We start from the raw sequence: 22045 nt of genomic DNA on the forward strand, positions 1-22045 counted from the left end.
AATAACTATGTAATTAATTTGTAAGTCACCCTGACTCACAAATAAATGTAACTTTTATTTTAAATCTAAATATTTGATACGAATACATTACTTATTCAAAATAGTGTAATACATCTTGTATATCTAAAATCCTTTATAATCAGACGAAACGTCATTAATCTCGAATCTGCAGTGTAACGTCGCTGGAGGGAAGTAGGGAGAGGTAAACCTGGCAAGTATAAATGAGTGGTGTTTTAAAGACTTCACGTTTATTCTCCTGACATTCTATCTACCCGGGTTATAGTTAACATCAAATTAATACTTCTTTACATTGTTGTTTATGGTGCCACAATCCTCTTATGTTATTACATTCTATATCGGTCGTTTTATGAATGTTCTGCAGAGGTCGTTTGAAGATTGCTGTTAATTTTGTATTGAATTTTATGAGGCTTTTTTTTTTAAACAATATTTCAAAGACAATAGAATATAATATATCAATTAGTTACAGAAATTATTGAATAGGGTATTTTTTTAGTAAAAATTGCTGTTGAAATGTCAAGGACGTTTTATATGGATTCTCGGGGAACATCTAGGCGAACCTTAAAAACATTTTGGCTTAGAATTTTCAAGAATACTTAGAGCAATTAAAAATGATTAAACTGATATGGCCCCGTGTGAAAATACGTGAATCGTAATCGAAAATTGACTGGTACCATATCCACTGACTCGCATAAATCCTAGTTCTGCTACAGAGGAGAGATGGTCTGGGTGAGAGCCAGTAGTGAGCCCTTAGAAAATGACACGATGTAACGCTTTGAGCTATCAAAAAAATTAATGTATAAATTATTAAATATAATACTATATAATAATATTTTTTGTTTTAATATTAAAATATATTGAGATAAATTTGTAGATTAAAAATGTTTTTTATTTTTAAATAATTAGATTGAAAACCAGAATCTGGTAGCCGAATTTAATTTAATTTATACTTTATAAATAATGTATATTTTTTAATATAGTATGGAAAAATTAAATAAAGAAAAACATAATGATAATTGAAACAAAAAACTTGGCCTCATGATCACTTAAAATAAAAAAAAAACAAACAGTTTTTATCTGAAGTGAATATCATAAGTTATTAACAGAGATTATAATGGCGGCGCTAAGGCAGGTAAGGGTTAAGGCAATTTATTTAATATTGATACAAGTTATTGCTCTAAATTACAGATGATTGTTGCGGTGCCTTGGACGGCAACCCTGGGGTTATTTATAGTTTAGATTGCACCTCAGGAAATAAGTTGGATTTACCTATTATATATCTATAATAACTTTTTTATAAGCTCCCTTAATAAAAATGTAATTTTACTTGATGTATGATTTAATCTCAATTAAATAAATACATAATTTCGTCATACTACTGCATTAAATAAACTTTAAAATTTGAATCAAGCACGCGTTTTTTTAAACGACGAGTCAAACCAAAAACAAATCTAAGAGAAAAATTTTGTTAGCTAAAGATCGTGGCCTAAGTGATCAAAAAACATTGACCTTAAGTGAGCAAAAACTATATTCAGATGCGTCATACGTTACAATACGCTGTTAACAATCTGTTTCCGTTCCGTCCCGTAATGCGCCTTAATGATAGCACCGACCCATGGCCAGGTGCCATTGTTTCAAACAATTCCTCATGAAATGGATCAGAAAATCGTTTTTTGCGACTTATTTTCGGGGCCCCATTTTCAACGACTTCTTACCTTATAATTACAAACATTTTCCGAGATTTCTAGAAGATTCTATCGGTCGTTTATTTAAGCCAGTGCCAGCAAAATATCCGGTTAATCTTTCTACCTGAGATTAATTGTTGATTGCTAGTAATATAAAACGTGACCGACGGTTTAATGTGACCATTTGCGGGAAATGTTAATGACATGTATGTATTATATACATTTATGTGAGCAATAATGTACGGTAGCACTGTAGTCTAAAACTTGCGGCAAAAATTACATAATTAATATTTTATTAGAATAATAAACACTGAGATTTCGAAGTCTTCGTTCTTTGGACGATTTGATATGAAACTTAAGGGTTTTCGTGAATACATTTTTGTATTATCTTCAATTTTGATTCTGGTTTCTTCATCCATTGAATTTGAGCAATTACAGTTTCGACGATTTCAGTTCACCCATTGAATAACTTCGATACGCTAGTATCAGTTTAGCAATATTTATTTGACATGGTTAAATTATCGGCGCTGACTGTAAATGGGGCATGGTTTACGGTATCGACAATCTGAAGCCGCGATAGCGACATTGCTTGCACAAGATGGTGTGTCAAGCACGATGCCCTCGATATTTTGAGGTGTTTTGTTGTTCGAGTGGTGATTGGTGATATGATATTAGCACTTGGTTATTGGCTGATAAAATTGGTTTGATGTGAATCTTCATTATGATTGGTTATTATATTTGTTTGCAAACGTATTTTTGGTGCAATATGATTTAAAATTTCAATATTTATATCGTTAAGTGCTTCTTTAAATGAAAACAGTCAGGGTATATCGATATTGGAAGAATGCCTACATGTTGAATGTATTGTGACAACATTAGATAACAGCGCAGTGCATCGAATGTGCGTCGCAATGCGTCGACTTCACGCGTCACTAGTTCCTGATTGCTTACTATTAAACCTAACGATACATCCTCACTTTCTTATATTGATAAATTAAAAATGGAACTCATGTTAAAACGGAAACTTATTATTCAAATTCTAGTCATAAAGGGGAAGCTTTTATGACAAACTTATGTATTCTTATAACAAATATCTGACATTTTCCTAAGTGTACGCAAACATTAATGATTGAATAGAACGCAGTAAATTCGCTTAAGCCAACTGTCAATTACGATCTTGATAATGTAACTGATTGATATGAACTAGTCCTGTAAAGATATGGTATAAAGCATATCTTCACATAAAAGGGATGACACAAAAATTTACACGAGGCATCGTCGAGCATACGAGATTTAAAGAATTGGTATCCATTGTAATGGAACGTCTTTTTGTCGCATTTCTTTGGTCAATATTTTTCTGTTACTTTGCTCTATCCACGATTAGTTACGATTACTTATAAATAACGTAAGTATTTCGTAACGAAGATAATTAAAATAAAAGATCTGCAAAAGTAAAAAAAATGTTTTGGCCAACACGTCAGTTACCTCAAGATCTCTCCCTTCGCTTGATGCAAATCTCTTGCATTTCAGAATTTGTTGCTACACGGCACGATAAAACAACCGGTCCGTCATAATGTGAACGCGTTATTTAACAATAGACGGCCGCCCGTCAAACCGGCTGTATCATTATAATTGACAATAACAAATTATACGGATCTACATCACAAAACCGTCCTGTCTTCGGTGTGATGGATATTGGATGCTATTGTAACGTATATTTAAAGTTAATGAATCTTGTAGCAGATTTGAAGATTAATTTAATCGGAGTTCAAGGAATAATTATTATCAGAATTGATTTTAATACCCACTACCTCTTTCTCAATGATGTATTCTCAGTACAAGAAAGGATAATCCATTATTTAGACGGTTGAATGTCTAAGAACCTGTATTAATGTGGCTCGGAAATTTATGAAGAAATATTACTAACATGTCGTTTTAAGATCTGTCGCAGGTCGCAGTTAGTATGTAGATCACGAACTATGGTTTAACACAACTGTGGAAAACGAACCACGGAGTGCTTAAGTGGCGATAGCTACACGACCATTCCGACACGATTCACTCTTCTACCCAAAAAGGCAAATCTTAAGAGGTGCTAAAAATGGAAATATGTAAATTCATTTTAATAATGCAATAAACGTATACAATATGAATACATTCAAAGTAAATATATGTTTTGCATCTGCACAAAGTTATATGCAAAATTTGCGATTGTAAATCAAACTGTTTTTATAACATACCTTATTTTATGACTAAAACATATTCTAGGAATTTTCTAATGGTCAGTTTCAGAGCATATTAAACGCTTTAATCAGTCAATTAGGTGCATGTTCAGTGTCAAAGAGTCTAACATCTTAATTCAGCTTCCTGCCGTCTGATTGGAGCTAATTGTGTTTCACCTCTACCCTCTTAGTCAATTATTGAAAGTTGACCTAAGGGTTGAACTTACTTCATAGTAATTTAGCATACTATTTTCTATTTGCTAGACGTTACGATGTCTATTTAGGTACGAACTGAAGTTCAGGTGACTGACACAGCACCGTATAATAAAATAATAAATCAAAGCGATGGTAATTAAGATAAAAATAAAAGTAACTAAGGTAATAAACTTTAGTAAAAAATTGTTCCAACACGTCGGACTTGAAATTGCAAGAACACTATCTGACTTAGCTAATGAAATACTTTTTTGGACAAAAGGACGTTACGATTATGATACGATATAAATCTACAGTAATCTTACAAAGAGCAGAAGACAAAAGAATAAACAACAATTACGTTCGAAACCGCATTGTTCTATAAAAGAAAATAAATCTATTTTAAGTAATATCACAAATTTAACCCAAATTTTCAGCCAATCATAATTTTTGATAACGCAAAGTGACTACTAATGTTGCAATCAGCAAATCTTTAAGTATTGCAACATTCGCCATTTTATTGTCGTTTCAGGACGGACTAAATAAATCATTTTGCAACGTTTTCTTTGCAACAACCAATTCCAGCTAATGCAGCGGTCGAGTTATTTATAAATAATTTGCTTATTGTTCGCTCGTAATATAGCTATGTTTGTTCGAAGGTGGTTACGGAGAAATTCCGCTTTAACCGTTTACAATTCTAGTTTTTGCACCATCAAATCAACTCAATACGTAAAACTTACAGGTTCACAAAATATGAGGAAATATTCGTGTCCTTATTCTCTATGTTATATTAAAATTGATTGAATATAGTTCAAATGAACAATTTACTATAAATATATAATTTATTTTGATACTGTGGTTAAATTAGAGGCCAATTGGTATAACGACTCTAATATTTAGAAGTATTTATCATTAAATGTATTTTCCGTTGCGCATGTTCTATAGACTTTTTAAGATTGACTACTTTTGGAAATGTCAATCATAAAATAATAAGCTGACGTTCTAAGATTATTGGAAACTTTTTACATAATCGCAGCTTCTTATAACGTGGCTCCGACACAATAAAACAAAATTAACCAAAAGATTAAGTTGCTTGGATCCTTTAACAATAATAGTTTTTTTTTACCTAAAACCGATTTATTTAAACCTTAAGTGTTTTTTGCAAAACAATAATCATATTTTAGGATAATGTGCCAAATGTTTTATGTTTTCGTTACATTCGTTAATCTCTCCTCGAGTTAACCATTTGCCTTTTATGACTAACATCAATATCTGTTCCTGTAACATTGTCAACACATTCTAGCTTGTACACAAAGTAATGTATGTAGGTCGCAGATTCTACATTGGTGTGTCAACTTCATACATAGTCGCATTAACATTTGTATACTTTTCCCACGACTAATTGAGTTATTACGTTCCCGCGTCGTATCCGTTTATAAACAAGTCTTTAGACCTTAATTGACAGGTGGCACGATATGTTAATCTGTTTCTATTAAAATGTTTTGTATGCAAAAAAGGAACGAGGTATCAGTTGTCGATTATGAAAAAACTTTCTGCATACAAATCTAATATCCCAAACAATACCACGTTGGAGCTTACGATTTCAACTCTTCAGAATCCTGTTCTCCTTCAACCATTCAATACAAGCGTTCATAGCTCGTTCATTCAAAAATATTCCTTATTTCTATAGTATAGAGTACTCTTTTACCGCTCAATTAAGTTTGCTAACCGGCTCTAAAATGCGGAGGTGCTCACAGCGTGTAGTACTTACGTGTCTTTGTAAATTTAACCAATTTCGGGAGACCTTCTACCTCCCGCTGATTGTATATTTCATTGGGTATATTAGGGGATTTTGAAGGTACAAAGAGGATCTTGTTTGAATGGTTTTCGGTACGAGGTCGGGCGACAGAAGCGCTCTTTTATCGGCACTATGAAACTCTGTTATTGGACAGAGCATCGTTCAAAGAACGTTTGAACGTTCGTCAGTCACTCAGTATATTTCTTTGTTACAATGAATCGCGTCTGTATTGACAGATGGTAGTTTTTCACGGATGTAAGTAGAATGGCTGCTTGTTATTGTTGCAGACGTGATATATTTCAAGTTTAATTTACCAGTTTCATAGATAGTGATCGGCATGTCATGGTCCATAGCTATGCGTACAAATGTTCGTTGAATATTAATACAAAAGTACTTTGATCTGCCGGAGTTATAATGTTTTTAAAACTTAGCATTATAGCTTAGATTTACATTAGGTAAAATAGTGCGAAAATAGAAGCATTATATTTCATTTTTCTAATAGTTTTATAATGGTTATCTCCTAAATTAAAATCAGTTTTGAATTGTCATAGAAAACATTATGGCCCGGTTTGGAGGCGCCATTAAAACTAAATTAGTATAACGAAACCGAGCTATAAGGAATAGTTTTGTATTTGAATCGAAAGTTTTAAAATATTGCATAATTTGTTATTTATTTTTGCATTCATTTAGTTCATCCTTTAATGTTGCATTTACAGTATATTTAATCTAAATTAATTAGATATTACCCATCCAACTATTTGAGTTTGAGGCTTGACACGTGTGCATTTTTTAAATTATTTTAGGATCCAGAAGAGTAATGTTGATTAGTCACCTTTACATGTGATTTACGATGTTATGTCCATTGTACCCATATCACTATAAACTGGCTCACCTAGATGTGCCTGCAAATAGTCCATCGGTGGAAATAATTATAAAATTATAACCGTACCAAAATTAGTATATAATAAAAGTAGGCGAGTAATATTTGCGGCCATTGCAGATCGACCTTTAAAAATTGCGAGCAACGCAATCTGTTGTCGAATATAGAATTGGACGCTATGGATTATAATTGAGACCTGTCAAATCGCCTTATTATGATATATGTTGTCAAATAATGAAGTTCAAGAAAGGTCATGAAACGATTTTTTTATTCGTATTTTACTAATGATTATTTATTATTGGTTATAAATTTAAAAACGGAACGTCTCCTTAATAATTTTACAATTTGAAATAGATGCAGGCAATTAAAAAGAACGTAAAATGGGCGTGACTTTGGTATCATTTATAAATAGCTCCTTTATCAAATAATATGTTTCTTAATATTGCTATTCGTAAAAAATTAAACAATAAAGATCTTAGTGATTTCGTTTCCTACAAAATATAAGGCTACGTCTGCTTCAAAACACATCGTCTACTCAGAATTTTCATTATAGTTCTGAATTTAGGAACGAAAAAACCGTCAAATGTTTTAGTTCCCAAGAAACTTGTTACCGTCTTGAAATATCAAAGATCATCACGGAGGAGCATGAATCATGGCGGCTAAGCTATAAAACGTTCGCCTGAACCTTCTGGGAACCGCGACTATCGCACGTGTGACGTGACATAACTAAGATTTTATAAAAATTATGACTCTGTATAAATATCTTACAAGTATTGAATCGTTTGATATGTTAATCGGACGTCACGAGATAAGCGCATGCCAGTATTAATGCGATTACGTACAAAAAGCCAAGCAAATCCGTAAATTATACAGAACTTCTTCCGTAAACAGGGGCTTCTTTTTAGAATAGTTAAGTTTTCTAATAATAGCTTGATTATAGAAAAAAAAACTCAACGCTTAACTGGAATATGTTAAAAGTATTTAGACATATTATTATCTCTATAGAGAAAATTCCGGTGTACGTTGGTTTGTGATCCTTGTTTGCCTATACGATGTTTTTTTTTTACTTATGAGATCAATTGGTCCTTATCCAAAGTAGTTCAGGAGATCCGCGACATCCACATATATTTTTTTATGTTTTGGAATTCTCAAATAAAAAATTGGTATACTAAATCCTTCATTTTTAGACTTGTTACGTGTCTTACTAATCTCTCATTGGGTAAAAAAATAAAGTTGAAATCTTTATTTTCCTCGTACGAAATCCGGACGGGCAGCGATATAAACCGTACTGATTAAATGTAATCAATTGTGTTTATTATGAATTTGAAAACAGTTACATAAAATGTGTGTCTTTAATTTTTACTTTAAGATAACTAATAATTATTATTCAAATCATGACCCGAGCGTCTGGTCGATTGAACCAGTTTGGTGTAAATTCAATTACAATAGTTCCATTATCGATGTTCAATTGCATGCGTTATCGACGAAGTAGTACCGGTTTTCAGATATAGATTCAAGCAGAAGATATGAAGTCATCAACACTGATTCGAAATATTAAGTCACTGTCAACTCGGACCGATAAATTTTGCATAACAAAGTGCGCCTCATATACTTTTACAAATACTTTTATATATCTTTCGGTACAAAATCCTCGTGTTCTTTTATTCATCATGAATGTTGTATTTCTCGTTTGTAAACAGTAACCAGTCTAATGGTGCCATAAGTTACATTTCAATATACACATTATATGCATCGAAAGCTACATTTTTTTAAAAATAAAATACCGATTCCTCTGACCCGGTTTGACCTACAAATTACTTTGCCATTTCAAAGCACAAGCGGAACGTCAAGCCATTCTTGGCTTGTATATTTTAGCTTGGCTTTAATCAAGTGGGCGGGTTTGACTGATCGTGGATTATGATTCAGTTGATACGAGTGTGGGAATAAACAGACAAATAAAATGATACATAACGTTCTATCTAAGTTAAGTAGAACATTATCCATACAGAAACGTTATCTCGAGTGTTGCCTCAAAGTTGGAAGAAAGCCAGGCTTACAACCAGAGAATACCACGTTCGGTCCATAACTTTTATCGCGTTAGGCGTATTCTTAAACCCGACTTTATGGGCCGCTTGGTTCCAAATGTGGCGTACGCGACCGCCGCTCGACCCGAAACGACCACAAATGACCAGTAATCGCCATCTTGATGGCAGATAAGCACAAATGAATATGTAACGCGTCCTCCCACGCCCGCCACAATAAAAGCGGGCTCGGGTCTGACCCTATGGAAATAAAACAGGCAATTAATATTGTTTATTCGCGTCCGTTAGTCACTGCGGAGACATTAACAAACGACGTTTGCATGGCCTAATGTGGCGCGCCTCTCGCGAGCCTACGTGTACGGTGAGCGAAGGAATCCAGTTGTGTAATTCCCTATGCTTATAACGGAACATCCAGTTATGGTAATCATAGCCGAATTTCACGAACATGCGGTGTAGTTTCGAAAGTAGATTTAAATTATGCCAACGATTACTCCCGTTCGGAGGAAGTTGTCGCATTCGCGAGTAACGACTCGCAGACCAGTCGAGACCCGAAACGATTTAATGAATTCCGATTAATTACTGCTGTGATTTCCTACCGACCGATGTATCGGAACGTTATCGGACCGCACCGACGAGTTTAGCGGGTACCATTTAAATGTGACCGATCGCGCCATCGATTCATCGGCCGTCCGACCGGCTCCCATCTCGTCGGACAGAAGGATTCGCCTCCGAAGCCCTAATCTCACCCGACGCATGAATAATTCCCGCGAGGAGCAGCTATCGATCGCACACGTCGAGGTTTTTATTTATACGGCGCGGGTGGGCGAGGCACGTATTAGTAAACAGGCGCAGGCGCGATCAGCGGACACTCACCGACTTGTAGGACGTTCTCCACGCAGCCGGCTTCCAGCAGCTTGAGGCCGCGGCAGAAGGCGATGTTGCGGTGGTCGTCTGGCGGCGCGCGCGCCAGCGACGAATACATGCAAATGTCGCGCTCATCTCTCGGGAAGGACCAATAGACGACGCGCCGTTGCACCGGTTCCGGGATGCGTTCGTAGCGTTCTTCGATGCGTTGGAACGGGATCGCGGCGGCGACTATCTTGGCCGTAATGTCAAGTAGGGTCGGCGGGGCGCGCGGCCGGCAGCACGCGCGCGGCGCACACGTCGACATGGCGCTCGCTCGGCCGCTCGGCGCGGACTGACGTGCTCTCCGCTACCCCTCCCCCGCTCCGAACACACGCTGGGGAGAGCCCCCCGCGGGGATGTGCGCCCTAAATCGACACACTACGATAAATTATTCATTTGGCAGGCATAATGTGCGATATATTATTAAAAGTTGGCATTTTTGTTTTGTTCTACTGCGCTGAAACTACATTCGATTTTTGATGAGAGAATATCACTTGTGTACAGACTCCGTTGGTAATGGTTATTGTTGCGTATATTAAAATTTATCTCAATTCATCTGATTAAATAACATTGTAGTAGTCCTTGAATTTATTATAAAATATAATATCTTATTTTATTTAACAATGTTAGGGATTCCAAAACGTAATATACATATTTATAATTTTACTCGTTCCGTATAAAAATATGTAAAATAACTTTAAAGTAACAATGCAAAACTGTCATAAAAAATAATGGCCCAAGAATCAGCATCCTTATCCATTCGGGTCTCACCTCCTCACATTACACAAACGAAGGGGAAAGGCGGGTGGGGGTTACATTAACAGCTGATGGCGGTGAGAGGCGAGGCGAGGGGAGAGGTGGGTCGCGACGTCAGGTGTCCGACTGCGCTCAGCTGAGATTCGTTGATTCAGCGCTGCAGCCGCTGACTTGTATCGCACGTACAATGACCTTTATTTGTTTATAATTTTTTTTGAGCGAATACTATTAATACCGTCCGCTTATTTGTGTAGCAGGTATTGTGTATTTGTATACTGGACCCAGGTAAGTAATTGAATACAATTGTGTGGTATTTAAAAAGTATTTGTTCGTTTTGAAATATGCAGGTAAAAGTACAGTACAGAATTTTATCTTATTGCAACAGTTTACATAAATGTATATAAAATTTCATAATGATAATATGCGATGATCAATAAAATAAATATAATATTCAAATACATAGACCAGTTACATATAATGTCGTATTATACTGGAATATGTATATATTACATATTCCAGTAATATCTAGTAAGAATATCTAAGTTAAAATTTTAATATTTTATAAGTAATAATAAAAAATTTGCTCCGTAAAGCATTTAAGTCGTTTTAAATACCATTACTAAACTTAATAAAATTATCAATAAAAAAGTTGTTAACCCATTGTGATACGTCATAAAAAGGAAATTAAAGAAATAATGAAAGTAAACGTGTTTCAAACGTTCAGCGCTGCAGCGCTTTATTCCTCTCGTATCTATGTCTCGGGCGAAATCCCGTCAGTTATACCTACATATAGCTATTTATACAACTGTTTGTACATAATAATAATACAAATTACGTGTCAGTCAGCTGATCGGTGTTGTGAACTGAGTTTAGAGTTCCTTTTCCTAATTATAAAAACGGCTTAAGAAAAAATGTTTAGACATACATTACACGTAGACACCTACATTATATATATATATATCAAGTTATTTATTGATCTACCTGATATTTTATTTTATAAATTGCAAAATTTAAAAAAAAATGTTTTTATAATTCATATTTATAAATTTGCGACTGCCTCGTTTGTAGCTTACATCTCGAAGGTTTATAATCAAATGCCGAGTCAAGACAAAAAGTTGTTGTTTCGAAAACCACGTAAAGCCGTTGGCCCTGCGCCTGATCTCCGGTCGTCTTGGATTGCAGTCCGATCTAATTATGAGAGAGCATTGAGAGCACACATTTGTGCATTATAATATTTCTAAGAGAAGGGCCAGCGTTAGAGATTACACGACGTGGCTGAAATTCAACTAGGACAGCATTCATATTAGGGTAAGTGTGCCATAATACCTTAAAAGTGACATAGTTAGTCTGCCATACCTTTCAATGCCAATGTATTGTTCAGATATATCTTATCTTACTTATATTGTAAACTAGCAAGGCTATCCCTAAGAGACGACATTACCATCGCGGACTTTTTTGGAGACTTTTCAAGGTGTACAATACTGTAGTACATTATTTTGATCTATCTCGTAGGGTTCAGCCAGCGTTTGCAATGTAAACGCAAAATAATGTGTTTATATACGACATCACTTTAGAAACCTCTAAAATAATCAGTGTTTCTCTACTATGTTGTGCATGTATTATACATATAAACCTTCCTCTTGAATCAATCAATCTATTAAAAAAACCGCATAAAAATCCGTTGTGTAATTTTAAAGATCAAAGCATACACGTGGACAGACAGCTGTACGTGACTTTGTTTTATACTACGTTATGATGACAAGACGGCTGAACGGAATTTAATGAAATTGGCACAGAGATTGATTATAGATTGGAATAGCATATGGGTAACTTTTAATACCGGAATAATCTAACTAACATCGGAAACGCCACACCCCCCGTCTCACATACGGACGAAGACACGGCCAGAAACTAGTTAGTTAGTTAGATATTCCAATTTATTTTTAAGAGCATTAATTGCAGTATATTTTATTCTTGCTTTAGTTTCATGTGAGCTTATCTATTAAAAGCAGATACACCTGTGTTATAGATAATTAATGGCAACCCGAGTGCTGTTAAGCCAATGTTTGAATTACACTGGCAACTAGTTCACCTTCAACCAGAACTTAACTATACCAAGTAGGTACGCCTGTTGGCAGCAACAGAACCGGTAAATGTTCGAAAATCGATATTCGTATTTAATTTTATCTAAAGTTTAGAGTGACGTTTATTCTATACTACGTGTTTTTCTTTTTTGACACAGATAAATTATAACTTTTACCCGATTAAATATGCTTTGCTTAGGTGAAATAAATCCTAACTCTATGAAATAATCAAGACAAAAACTTAGCTTAGTATTTTTTTTCCAATGATCGAATATAAATAAAAAATATATAGAAATACAGCAGAATCTGATCTGCAACTGATCGTATCGTTAAAGTATTTTTCGAATCTTGAGTGATCAACATGTGTTGCTTCATTCAATTTGTCTTCTGCGATGAACGAAACCAACTCAAAATTACACGTCTCTAAAAATCACAAAGAAAGACTGAGATTTTACTTGGTAGGCATAAAATAAGGAAGATAAGGTGCTCATGGTGGATATTGTAAAGAGTGATTTTGACTTCAGTGTTTTAAGTACAAGTATTTATTGGCGTTGGCGACCACTTATCGTATGGTAAAACCGTGTGCTTATAGTTCATCTCGTACTCGTTAGTGAAGGAAAACACAATGAGGAAACCTGCTTGAGTTGGATTAGAGTCAGCCACATGTGTAATAGCCCGTATTGGAGCAGGTCTTCATAATTCTTCAAATCCCGACTACATACGTTTTTTTTTATTTCGCCCGCAGTTTCGCGTGCGTTTTAGGGATTGATCGTCAGGTGTTGGGCATTAAAAAGTAGTGCTATAAATTTAATCTAAATTTCATCAGTGGTTTTGTCCTGAAAGAGGAACAGTCAGACAGACAAAGTAGCTTTCGTATTTATAAAATAGAAGAGGTGAAACAAGTGAGCTGGTGAGCGAAGGTGAGCAGTAAGAATTAATTTTTCACAATTAATATTCTAAAGGGGCTTAATGGGGGATGAACGTTTGTATGGATGTTCAGAAATTTATAAAATTGAATATGTTAGTTAAATATTTATGTTGAAACTTTAATATAAAAACATATGAGAGATTTCAAGCAGTGTTTTAATTTCTAAAATTTTAAACTATTTTAAAAAACCGCTCAGTTCTAGTTGCTTCGCTATTGCTAAGCGCAATTGTTGCAATCTAGCATTAAAAGATGGCGGCAATTAATTAATGTGAGTTCCTTAATCACACAGTCAAGACCTGTACAGACTGTACATCTAGGTTCTGAACTATATTTATGTAGTTAACAGCTGTTTGTGAAGATCGAATGAGAACTATTAAACTTATGTCCAATAGTGTTTCGTTCAACATTTTATTAACTATTAGTTGTCGCCCGCCATTTCGTTTGCATTTCAGGACGCGGTCTAAAATATTAGGTACAAAAAAGCAGCCTATGTATCCTTGATGTACATGTTTGCTTCATACAGAATTTCGTCAAATTCGGTTCAGTCATTTGGGACTGGTGTGTGACAGCAAACGTTTTTGTGTAATTTGTATTATGATTATTTTTATTATTATTTTTGTTTTTATTAATTATACCTTTGTTATGATTATTGTAGTTTGGTACAAAACTACAAGAGGTACTAGGTAACCCTTTATTCATAGAATTATCATTTTTATTACGATATAAAGATTCTAAAACATCAGCTCGATCGTTCAAAAACTTATTAAATAAGTTTAGTGTTGGGATATCATCTAAACCATTTCTATATTCGTCCCACTTAATTAACGCTTGACTGTCTAATTTTGATGAAAGCATATAAATTAATAACATCTCCCATTTGTCTGTCGGTTGGTCCAGACTTGCTAAAGCACGCAAATCTTTATCACCTGATCCACCAAAAAACGAAGCAACTTATCAGATTCACGCATAATTGGCTGTATGGAAAATAAATATTTCAAATGGTGATTAATCAGTGACCATTTATTGTAGTAACGCTCACAAATAAGGCTCCATGCTTTGGAATAATTAGTAGATGACACTTCGAGATTTGAAATTAGCCTGGCAGCATCACGCTCCAAATAAGACGATAGATAGTGAAATTTCTGTATCGGCGTGATGCGATTGTTGTTATGAATTAAGCTTTCATAAGTGTCATGGAACTGAAGCCAGCGGAAATATTGGCCGCCGAACTTCTCTATTTGTATTTGCGGTAACCTTATACCTAACTCGCTGCAGTCATGTAAGCATTGAGATTGCTCCTTGTGATCAATATTGTGATCATCTATTATTGTTTTAGCCATCGCAATACAAGAGATAATTTCATGTTCAATATTATCGCGTTCATCCACTTCAACATCAATGCTTTCCGAATTTATCACTTCAATATCGCTTTGTAAATTTTCAAACTTGACGGACAACGATTCGAATTTTGTTAATTTTAAATTTAATTCAACTAATTCAATATTTGACCCTGCCCCCTTTTCTTTAATTTGAGCTAAATAATTCTTAAATTTAGTGATTTGTCCCTTTATAGAACTACGTTTTACTATGAATTCCCTCAAACAAGCGTTAGATAAAGATGACCCTTTTCAGTCATTTTGATAAATAAAAATTTGCAAATAACTAAATAATGCTCATGCGCGCTGTTCAGCTCAGGATTCAGTGCAATCAGGATTTAGGTGCAGGTCATGCAACTGATGACTCAGCTCGGTCTCAAACCTTCGCAACTGCCGCTACCCGTCACTGAAATGTTCTTGCCGAACAATTTTAAATTACCTGTGATACAGATAATTTCAATTCGCTATACCTCAATCCTTTTTAATTATTTAAGACACAAAGATTTTAATGCGCTTCTAAATAAGAATAATATAATTATAATTTAGAGTTAAATATTATCATTTATTAACTGCTCTTACTTATAGATAATAACCAAAATCAATAAACTACATAATTAGAATATAGCACAAATAATTTAATCAATTATTAAATACGTAAATATTCTTCTAACCGTTGTATTCTTAAAAAATAAGCGAATATGTAGTTTTTTTAAAGAATAAATAATATAAAGAGTTTTAAAACACTAAACTAACATTCACGTTCTTTGATCTAAAAATTGTTTGTTCCGATGTAGGTAAAAAAAAAATTTACTAAAATGTTTGAACTTATATTAATTAAATATCTATAAAAACCGAAATTATCTTAGGAAATTATTTTTTTCGTTACTTAATTATTAATAACAAATATATTAATTTGCTTTAGAGGCTATTTTGAATAAGTTGTAACAGGATGATTACGGAACAAAGGAGGACACTTATCTGTTATTCCTGGCTTCGAAATTAGGCGTGAGCTTTAATGTCTGCACTGTTCCTTTCGTTCTACTTGCCAACTTTGTTGTATTTCTTAAGTATCGGGCTGGTTTTAGATCCACAACCTCGACGTGACCTTCTTCGAACACGATGGCTGGATGGATGGATCGATGGATGGATTTCTTCTTGAATATTTGTTCCCCTCATGGGCCACCAATAAATGTCTTCAACGACATTAAATTAAACCCAAAAGATTCTTCTTATACTGCTTTATTGCAATTTTACAATCATTTCTATAGGAGCTGATGTTATCTCGGAGACATGTTTAGTGAGAGAAAAAATAAAATAATATAAGTACTTTTAAATATAAAACTATGGTATTTGAATTTATGAAACGCCTGATGAAAATTAATGGCAACGAATTACTCGCCGGCATTGTAATTCGAAACAGGAATACTTAGGAAACTCGATTGATTTTTTAATACCGTTTCGAGTTTAATAGGCTACACGGCTAAAACAAAATAATAATAATACGTATACTTTTATATTTAACACATTATAAATATACATAATATTCCCCGAACATTATATTAGTCTTTAAATGAAAATATTTGGTCATAGATTGACGTAGATCGCTACGACCCACAACTTTCATATTGTGGTTAGTTCGTTTTGACATTTCAAACTAGTTTTGCACGTAAATTTTACTTTATTGACCTTCGCAATTCGTGGAGGGTGATCTAACATGTTTCTAATTAGATAACCAATATAACTATTGTCTGTACCGACCACAAGAAGAGCAAAACAATATAAAAAACTTTGACATTGAAATGACGCGATTTCATTGGTTGATACCCAGGGCCGGTTATACCATATGGTTTTTTGGGCTTCAGCCCAGGGCCCCGTGGATTCAAGGGGGCCCCAGCTAAGTCAAGTCAAAGTCAAAAATAAATGATAATGCGAAATAATCCATAACTTTTTTAAATTAAACAGATAGTATGGTTTGCAGCCCTGCGAGTCCTGCAATTAATCAAACCAATTCAATTAATTTAATTCAAGTCTACGTTCAGATATGTCTTAGGTGGGCCCATAATGAGTGTTAGCCCAGGGCCCCCTAAACTTACGGTCCGGCCCTGTTGATACCTCGAATAATCTGTGATTGTCAGTATGGCTAAAAATGTGATTTTGAATGTTAGGGGTTTGGTGTGATATTGTGGTGGTCATGACTGATTTTAGCCACGGCGCTCAATTTCAAAGGAGACGATCAAACTACGCAGGACATATTATATTGTACAAGTGTGTGCGCAGAGACAGATGCACTCTCTATTCCCTCTCTCATAATGCAATGGGACGGCAAACCGGACTCGTCTAGAAAGAGTTCAGGCGCGGGACCAACGGCTTTAGGTGTTTTCCGAGGCACAGAAGTGTATGCGCTTCCAACATCTAAATTCCGGACTGTTACTGAATTGTTTTTGTCGATGCGATCTGCGGCAGATACAAGGATATCTAACCACTAGACTAAGGAGGCAGAAATAAAATTAATATAGTTATAAGTAGCAAAGCGGTATAGTACGTTATTATACTATATCCAAACATATATATATTTATTAAGAACTGTCTGTAGTGCAAAGTAGCTTCAAGCAAATCGAATGTAACATGTAAATCTAAGGTTTGTTTATCTTTATTCCTTCTTTGATTGGAATAGAGTGTAGATATATTTCGGGTGAAGCAATACTTTGTTATCTAGAGAATGAATTGTTAACTATTAAAACTTTGAAACTGTAACTATATATTTTTCTTGGTTTTGCTATTAATAAAACTTAAGGCGTCGATTACATTTTCACGGGGATGTAAATCAACATACGAGTACAAGTTCAATAATCTTGTAACAAAACTTCTATTTCTAAGTGCTTACAAGAACATATATAAGATAATGTGTTAAAGAATATTTTTATTTTGTATTTGAGAATGATTATAATTTTAATTATGAATTATTTTCGATTCGCTATTTATAGCATGGTAATCTTTAAATCTTTTCATTCTACACAGTTTTAATACTATGAGACTTTCATGAGTCCGTCATCATATTGACACTGACACTGACACGTAGAACCATAATGGACGTCACAGAAATAGCACATGTTTTGTCTATGGTATTAAATACTCCATTTACTTGTATGTTATCCATAAAAATACTCGAAACGACATTAGCATTGTATGGAATTTTGTATTTTTCGCAAAATGTTATCAAGTATATTTCGTATGACCGCGTCTTACACATTAGCATAGCAATTTCTAGAAGTAAACTTGTACAACATTTACATAGGAATGTGGTCAAAACCAACACTTAACGTTTGTCGGAAATTTGTTTCGTTCAGCTAATTTTATAGGTACGTGAAAAATTTGTCAACGAATTATTTAGCGCTAACGTACATAACGAATGGACGGTGGTGCATTGTGCAAGTCTTGTTAGGTACCACCCACTTCTCATTAATTCTTCCGCCAAACAGCAAAAGTTAGTACTATTGTGTTCTACTATTGTGTGTAGGGTTAGTGTGCCAGTATAAATACAGGCACAATGACGTAACATCTTATTTCCCGATGTTGGTGGCGCATTGACAACTTACTATCAGTTAGCCGATTCGCCAATTTAAATAAACAAAGTTATATAACGACGAAAACATTATTAATATTACCGTAGATACTTATATAGACATACAGTTATAATTCGATCATGAATTCAACACAAGTACGATCAGACACGGCGCCGAAGTTCGTTCAAAACAAATATTTACAATTGATATTTATTTCCTCGATTTTTCGAATCCTACGAATTCGATGCTAATCGCTCAGTTCGTGGAATTAATGCGTATCTGTGATTGCGCCATGATTCATTCACAGCGTGTAAAGGGTGGGGAAAGGGGGAGTTTTTGAAAATGAATGTAGCTATACAGTCTAGACTAGGATTTAATTTTTAATAAGTTAAAAATACTTCAAAAATCACTTCAACTTAAGACAAACCCTTATTAATAGACAGAGTTAAAGAGTAAAAGTCGTCGAAATTGTTGTTGTTTTTTTTTTATAAAAAAACGATATATTGTTTGAAAAAAAAATATATCAAAGAGTCCAAATAAGTTTTTTTTTAATTCACTTTATAATAAGATTAAGGCATAACATTTAAGGTTGTTACATTCAAATTAGACAAGCCCTTTAATTTGTCATATCGATAAAAAACAACAGTCACAAAGCATCACGTACTAAGCTAAATAAGCAGATCTAATTTCAGACCAGGTGTCCTTCAGTTATTCATCCGCCTGAGTCTGGAATAATGTTGACCCAGACGGCGTAATTTAAGACTGGTTTCAGCACGGCTTATCTATTCCTGTTGCTCATTTCAAATTTAGTGACTGTTTATCGATAAGGTTTAACATAATATTAAGTTACCAATAGAAAGTATTATATTTTACATACATTTTAAGTTTTCTTTTGTTTAATTTTTTTTTTCAATTGTTTCTAGACCGGTTGAAAAGTTTAAACCGTGTAAACTGGAAATGATAATTCCACCCTTTAGGGTGTTTATTATTTGATATTAATGATCGATTGAATAATATGAATTTTTAAAACTACCTAATTCCAGTACTAAACTTTCACCTACAAAAATCTACCCGCATTTGATAATACAAATCAATAAATTATTTATCACTAACAGTTACAAATTATTTCATAAAATGGGACTTCAATAATGCTCTGCATGTTCAAAAGCTGCATGCTGCATGCCAATTTGCCAAAGCAAGGCAAGGCACTGTATAGATATGAACACCGACTTTAAAAGTAGCTGATTAGTATTCTAAATATTTATATAACAGTAACATAATAAATGAGTTATATTTAGTAACTGTATAATTTGTCTTTATAAACTTAAAAAACAATATTTATAAGTTTTTACTTTAAACAAAGATGGCGAATTTTAAATGTCGTTTCTTTTTAAGTTATTCTATTAACTCCACTTATAATGATGTCATAGTCCTTATTTTATTTTTTAACATTAAAATCTTAGACAGACAAGTTCTTAATGTGTAGTTCTTATCATTGTATGACTTAATCAGGACTATCAAATGAAAATCCAAACCAAATCTCACTATAAGAGAATATTATACTCCTATTAAATCTCTCGGCGCCATTTTTCCAATCGCAAACCGCGAATCGATATCGTGTTCCGAATTTAAACTGTATGTCCCCGCCATTTTTGTCGGATCTAATGAACTATTAAACTGCAATTTGCCTGCGCGACGGCTGCTAGATGGCGTTGTGCGCACGTATTGATCGCAGAGTGGGGGCCAACTTCTCAAGTTCTGCCAAGTCACGGAACGTATTGCCTGCTATTGTGGCAAAAAATGACGGGGGTCGAAGTGGGCTGCGGGCCCGGCTTTTGAGTTGGACTCCCATTCGCCAACTTTTAGTGCTGCATCGACGATTACTGTACGTTGTATTAATTTTTTATTTAAGCCGTGCGATCGTATCGTATGATTAAACGAGCGATCGATATGTGCATGTCACATGTGAATTAATGATTGATTGATGCTGTTAGTGTCACTTCTAGGTACATTGTAAGTGAACAGTTACCATATAACGGTCTTGACTAACGTTATTTATGAAATCTTTTCAGTGCTACAAAAAGTTATATACATAAATGAAAGTAAGGTACATATATGTTGTAGATATTCAAAATTAACTATGTCCGAATCAATAATGAATGAATGCATTGTTAAACAAATAATATTTGTTATATATTTAGTAAATTGATCTTGTTGAATAATAAGAGTTCTATAATTGAGTAATTAGTCATTTTAATCGACTGGACCAGTAACGCCATCTAGTGATGACCTTAGAAACCATAAAATTTATTTCGCATTAATTGATGGTTGAGGTCGTAAGTCGGTTATAGTTAATTCTATTAAAATTATGTCAAAAGTTATATTGCAGTTACTCATAATAGTATAAAACTACGTTGTTTTGGACTAAATATATGAATATTATAAAAAGTCGTCTTTAATTAGTAAAATAAACACGTCTTTAATATATTATGTTTTAATCTTATTCGATTATTTTGGATTAACGCGGTTCTTTCACTCATTGCAGGTTTGATTCGGTTTAGTCTCTACTCTCTATTCCCTACCAAGTGTTTCAGTTGATATCGATGATCCTCTGTGCATCATTTTATTTAGGCAGATGGAGCGCACGGAATAATAAAGTGAAGCAACAGAATTGAATACAAATTCACAAGCGAATGAAAATTTTCGGCCATGCGACACAGCACGTCGTTCGGTTATTATGTACGTTAAGTTAATAACTATTAATTAAAGTGACTTTTGACGTTGACGTTGTCATTGTGGGTCAGTTTACGAATGAATTATTGAGGGAACGATTCTCATGTATTTGGGCCAAATATATGGCATTTGAATTGTACTCCAATTCGTTGGTTAGTTGGAATGTACTATTGTACATTCCAATTTCCAACCTCAAGAGGACAATGCCAAATAAATAAACAACATTTGACAGGGAATTGACGCGATATCATTGGTCGAGAACTTGAATAATCTATGATATTTAGTATCGATTTGCGAAAAAATTGCGTTTTGAACGTCGACGAAACTGTTATTTGTGTACTGTTGGAATAGGCTATACATAAATTATTGTTTGGACGAACTTCGCTGTGGATATACTATTAGGATTTTGATCACTTGTAAAAATCAGTTTTGTTGTATATTGTAGCTGGTGATGTTTAAAGTAAAATATATTTGTTGGCGCTTTATAAGTTATTCTCGAACGAATGGTTTATTACAAACCAGACTAGCGGTAGCAACGTAAGGTGCTATTACGGTTAGAGCATAGTAACTATCAGCTATCAAATATTTCTTGCGGAGGTGGAGCTCCAATGGTCCACATTCAGAAGAGTTCAATGACGTATGGGTGTGGGATCTCTTTTAATAACAGGTACGGGTGAAGTGAACTGCCAGTTATATGATTTTGACTAAGGTCACGGTCAGGCGCTATAATTTGTCAAGGACAGCACAAAATACCTATCACACCAAAAGGACAGAAAAGTTACTGTCGCTGTAATTGTTTATTAATACGTATGATTGCGTGTGTACATTCATAGGAATATTTTGGTAAAGTAATAAAAACAAATCA

General features: G+C 34.2%; 1 protein-coding gene across 1 annotated transcript in view; it reads right to left on the reverse strand.

Moving 5' to 3' along the window:
* Window positions 1-10028, reverse strand: part of LOC113397203 (zinc finger SWIM domain-containing protein 4-like) — a 64941-nt gene extending 54913 nt beyond the window's left edge. The window contains exon 1 of the mRNA XM_026635440.2: window positions 9708-10028. Within this exon, the coding sequence (XP_026491225.1) occupies window positions 9708-10005 (298 nt within the window). The 5' untranslated portion in view covers window positions 10006-10028. The remainder of the gene's footprint in view (window positions 1-9707) is intronic.
* Between the last annotated feature and the right edge of the window lie 12017 nt (window positions 10029-22045).

The sequence above is a fragment of the Vanessa tameamea genome, chromosome 18, assembly GCF_037043105.1.
Source record: "Vanessa tameamea isolate UH-Manoa-2023 chromosome 18, ilVanTame1 primary haplotype, whole genome shotgun sequence".
Taxonomy (NCBI): domain Eukaryota; kingdom Metazoa; phylum Arthropoda; class Insecta; order Lepidoptera; family Nymphalidae; genus Vanessa; species Vanessa tameamea.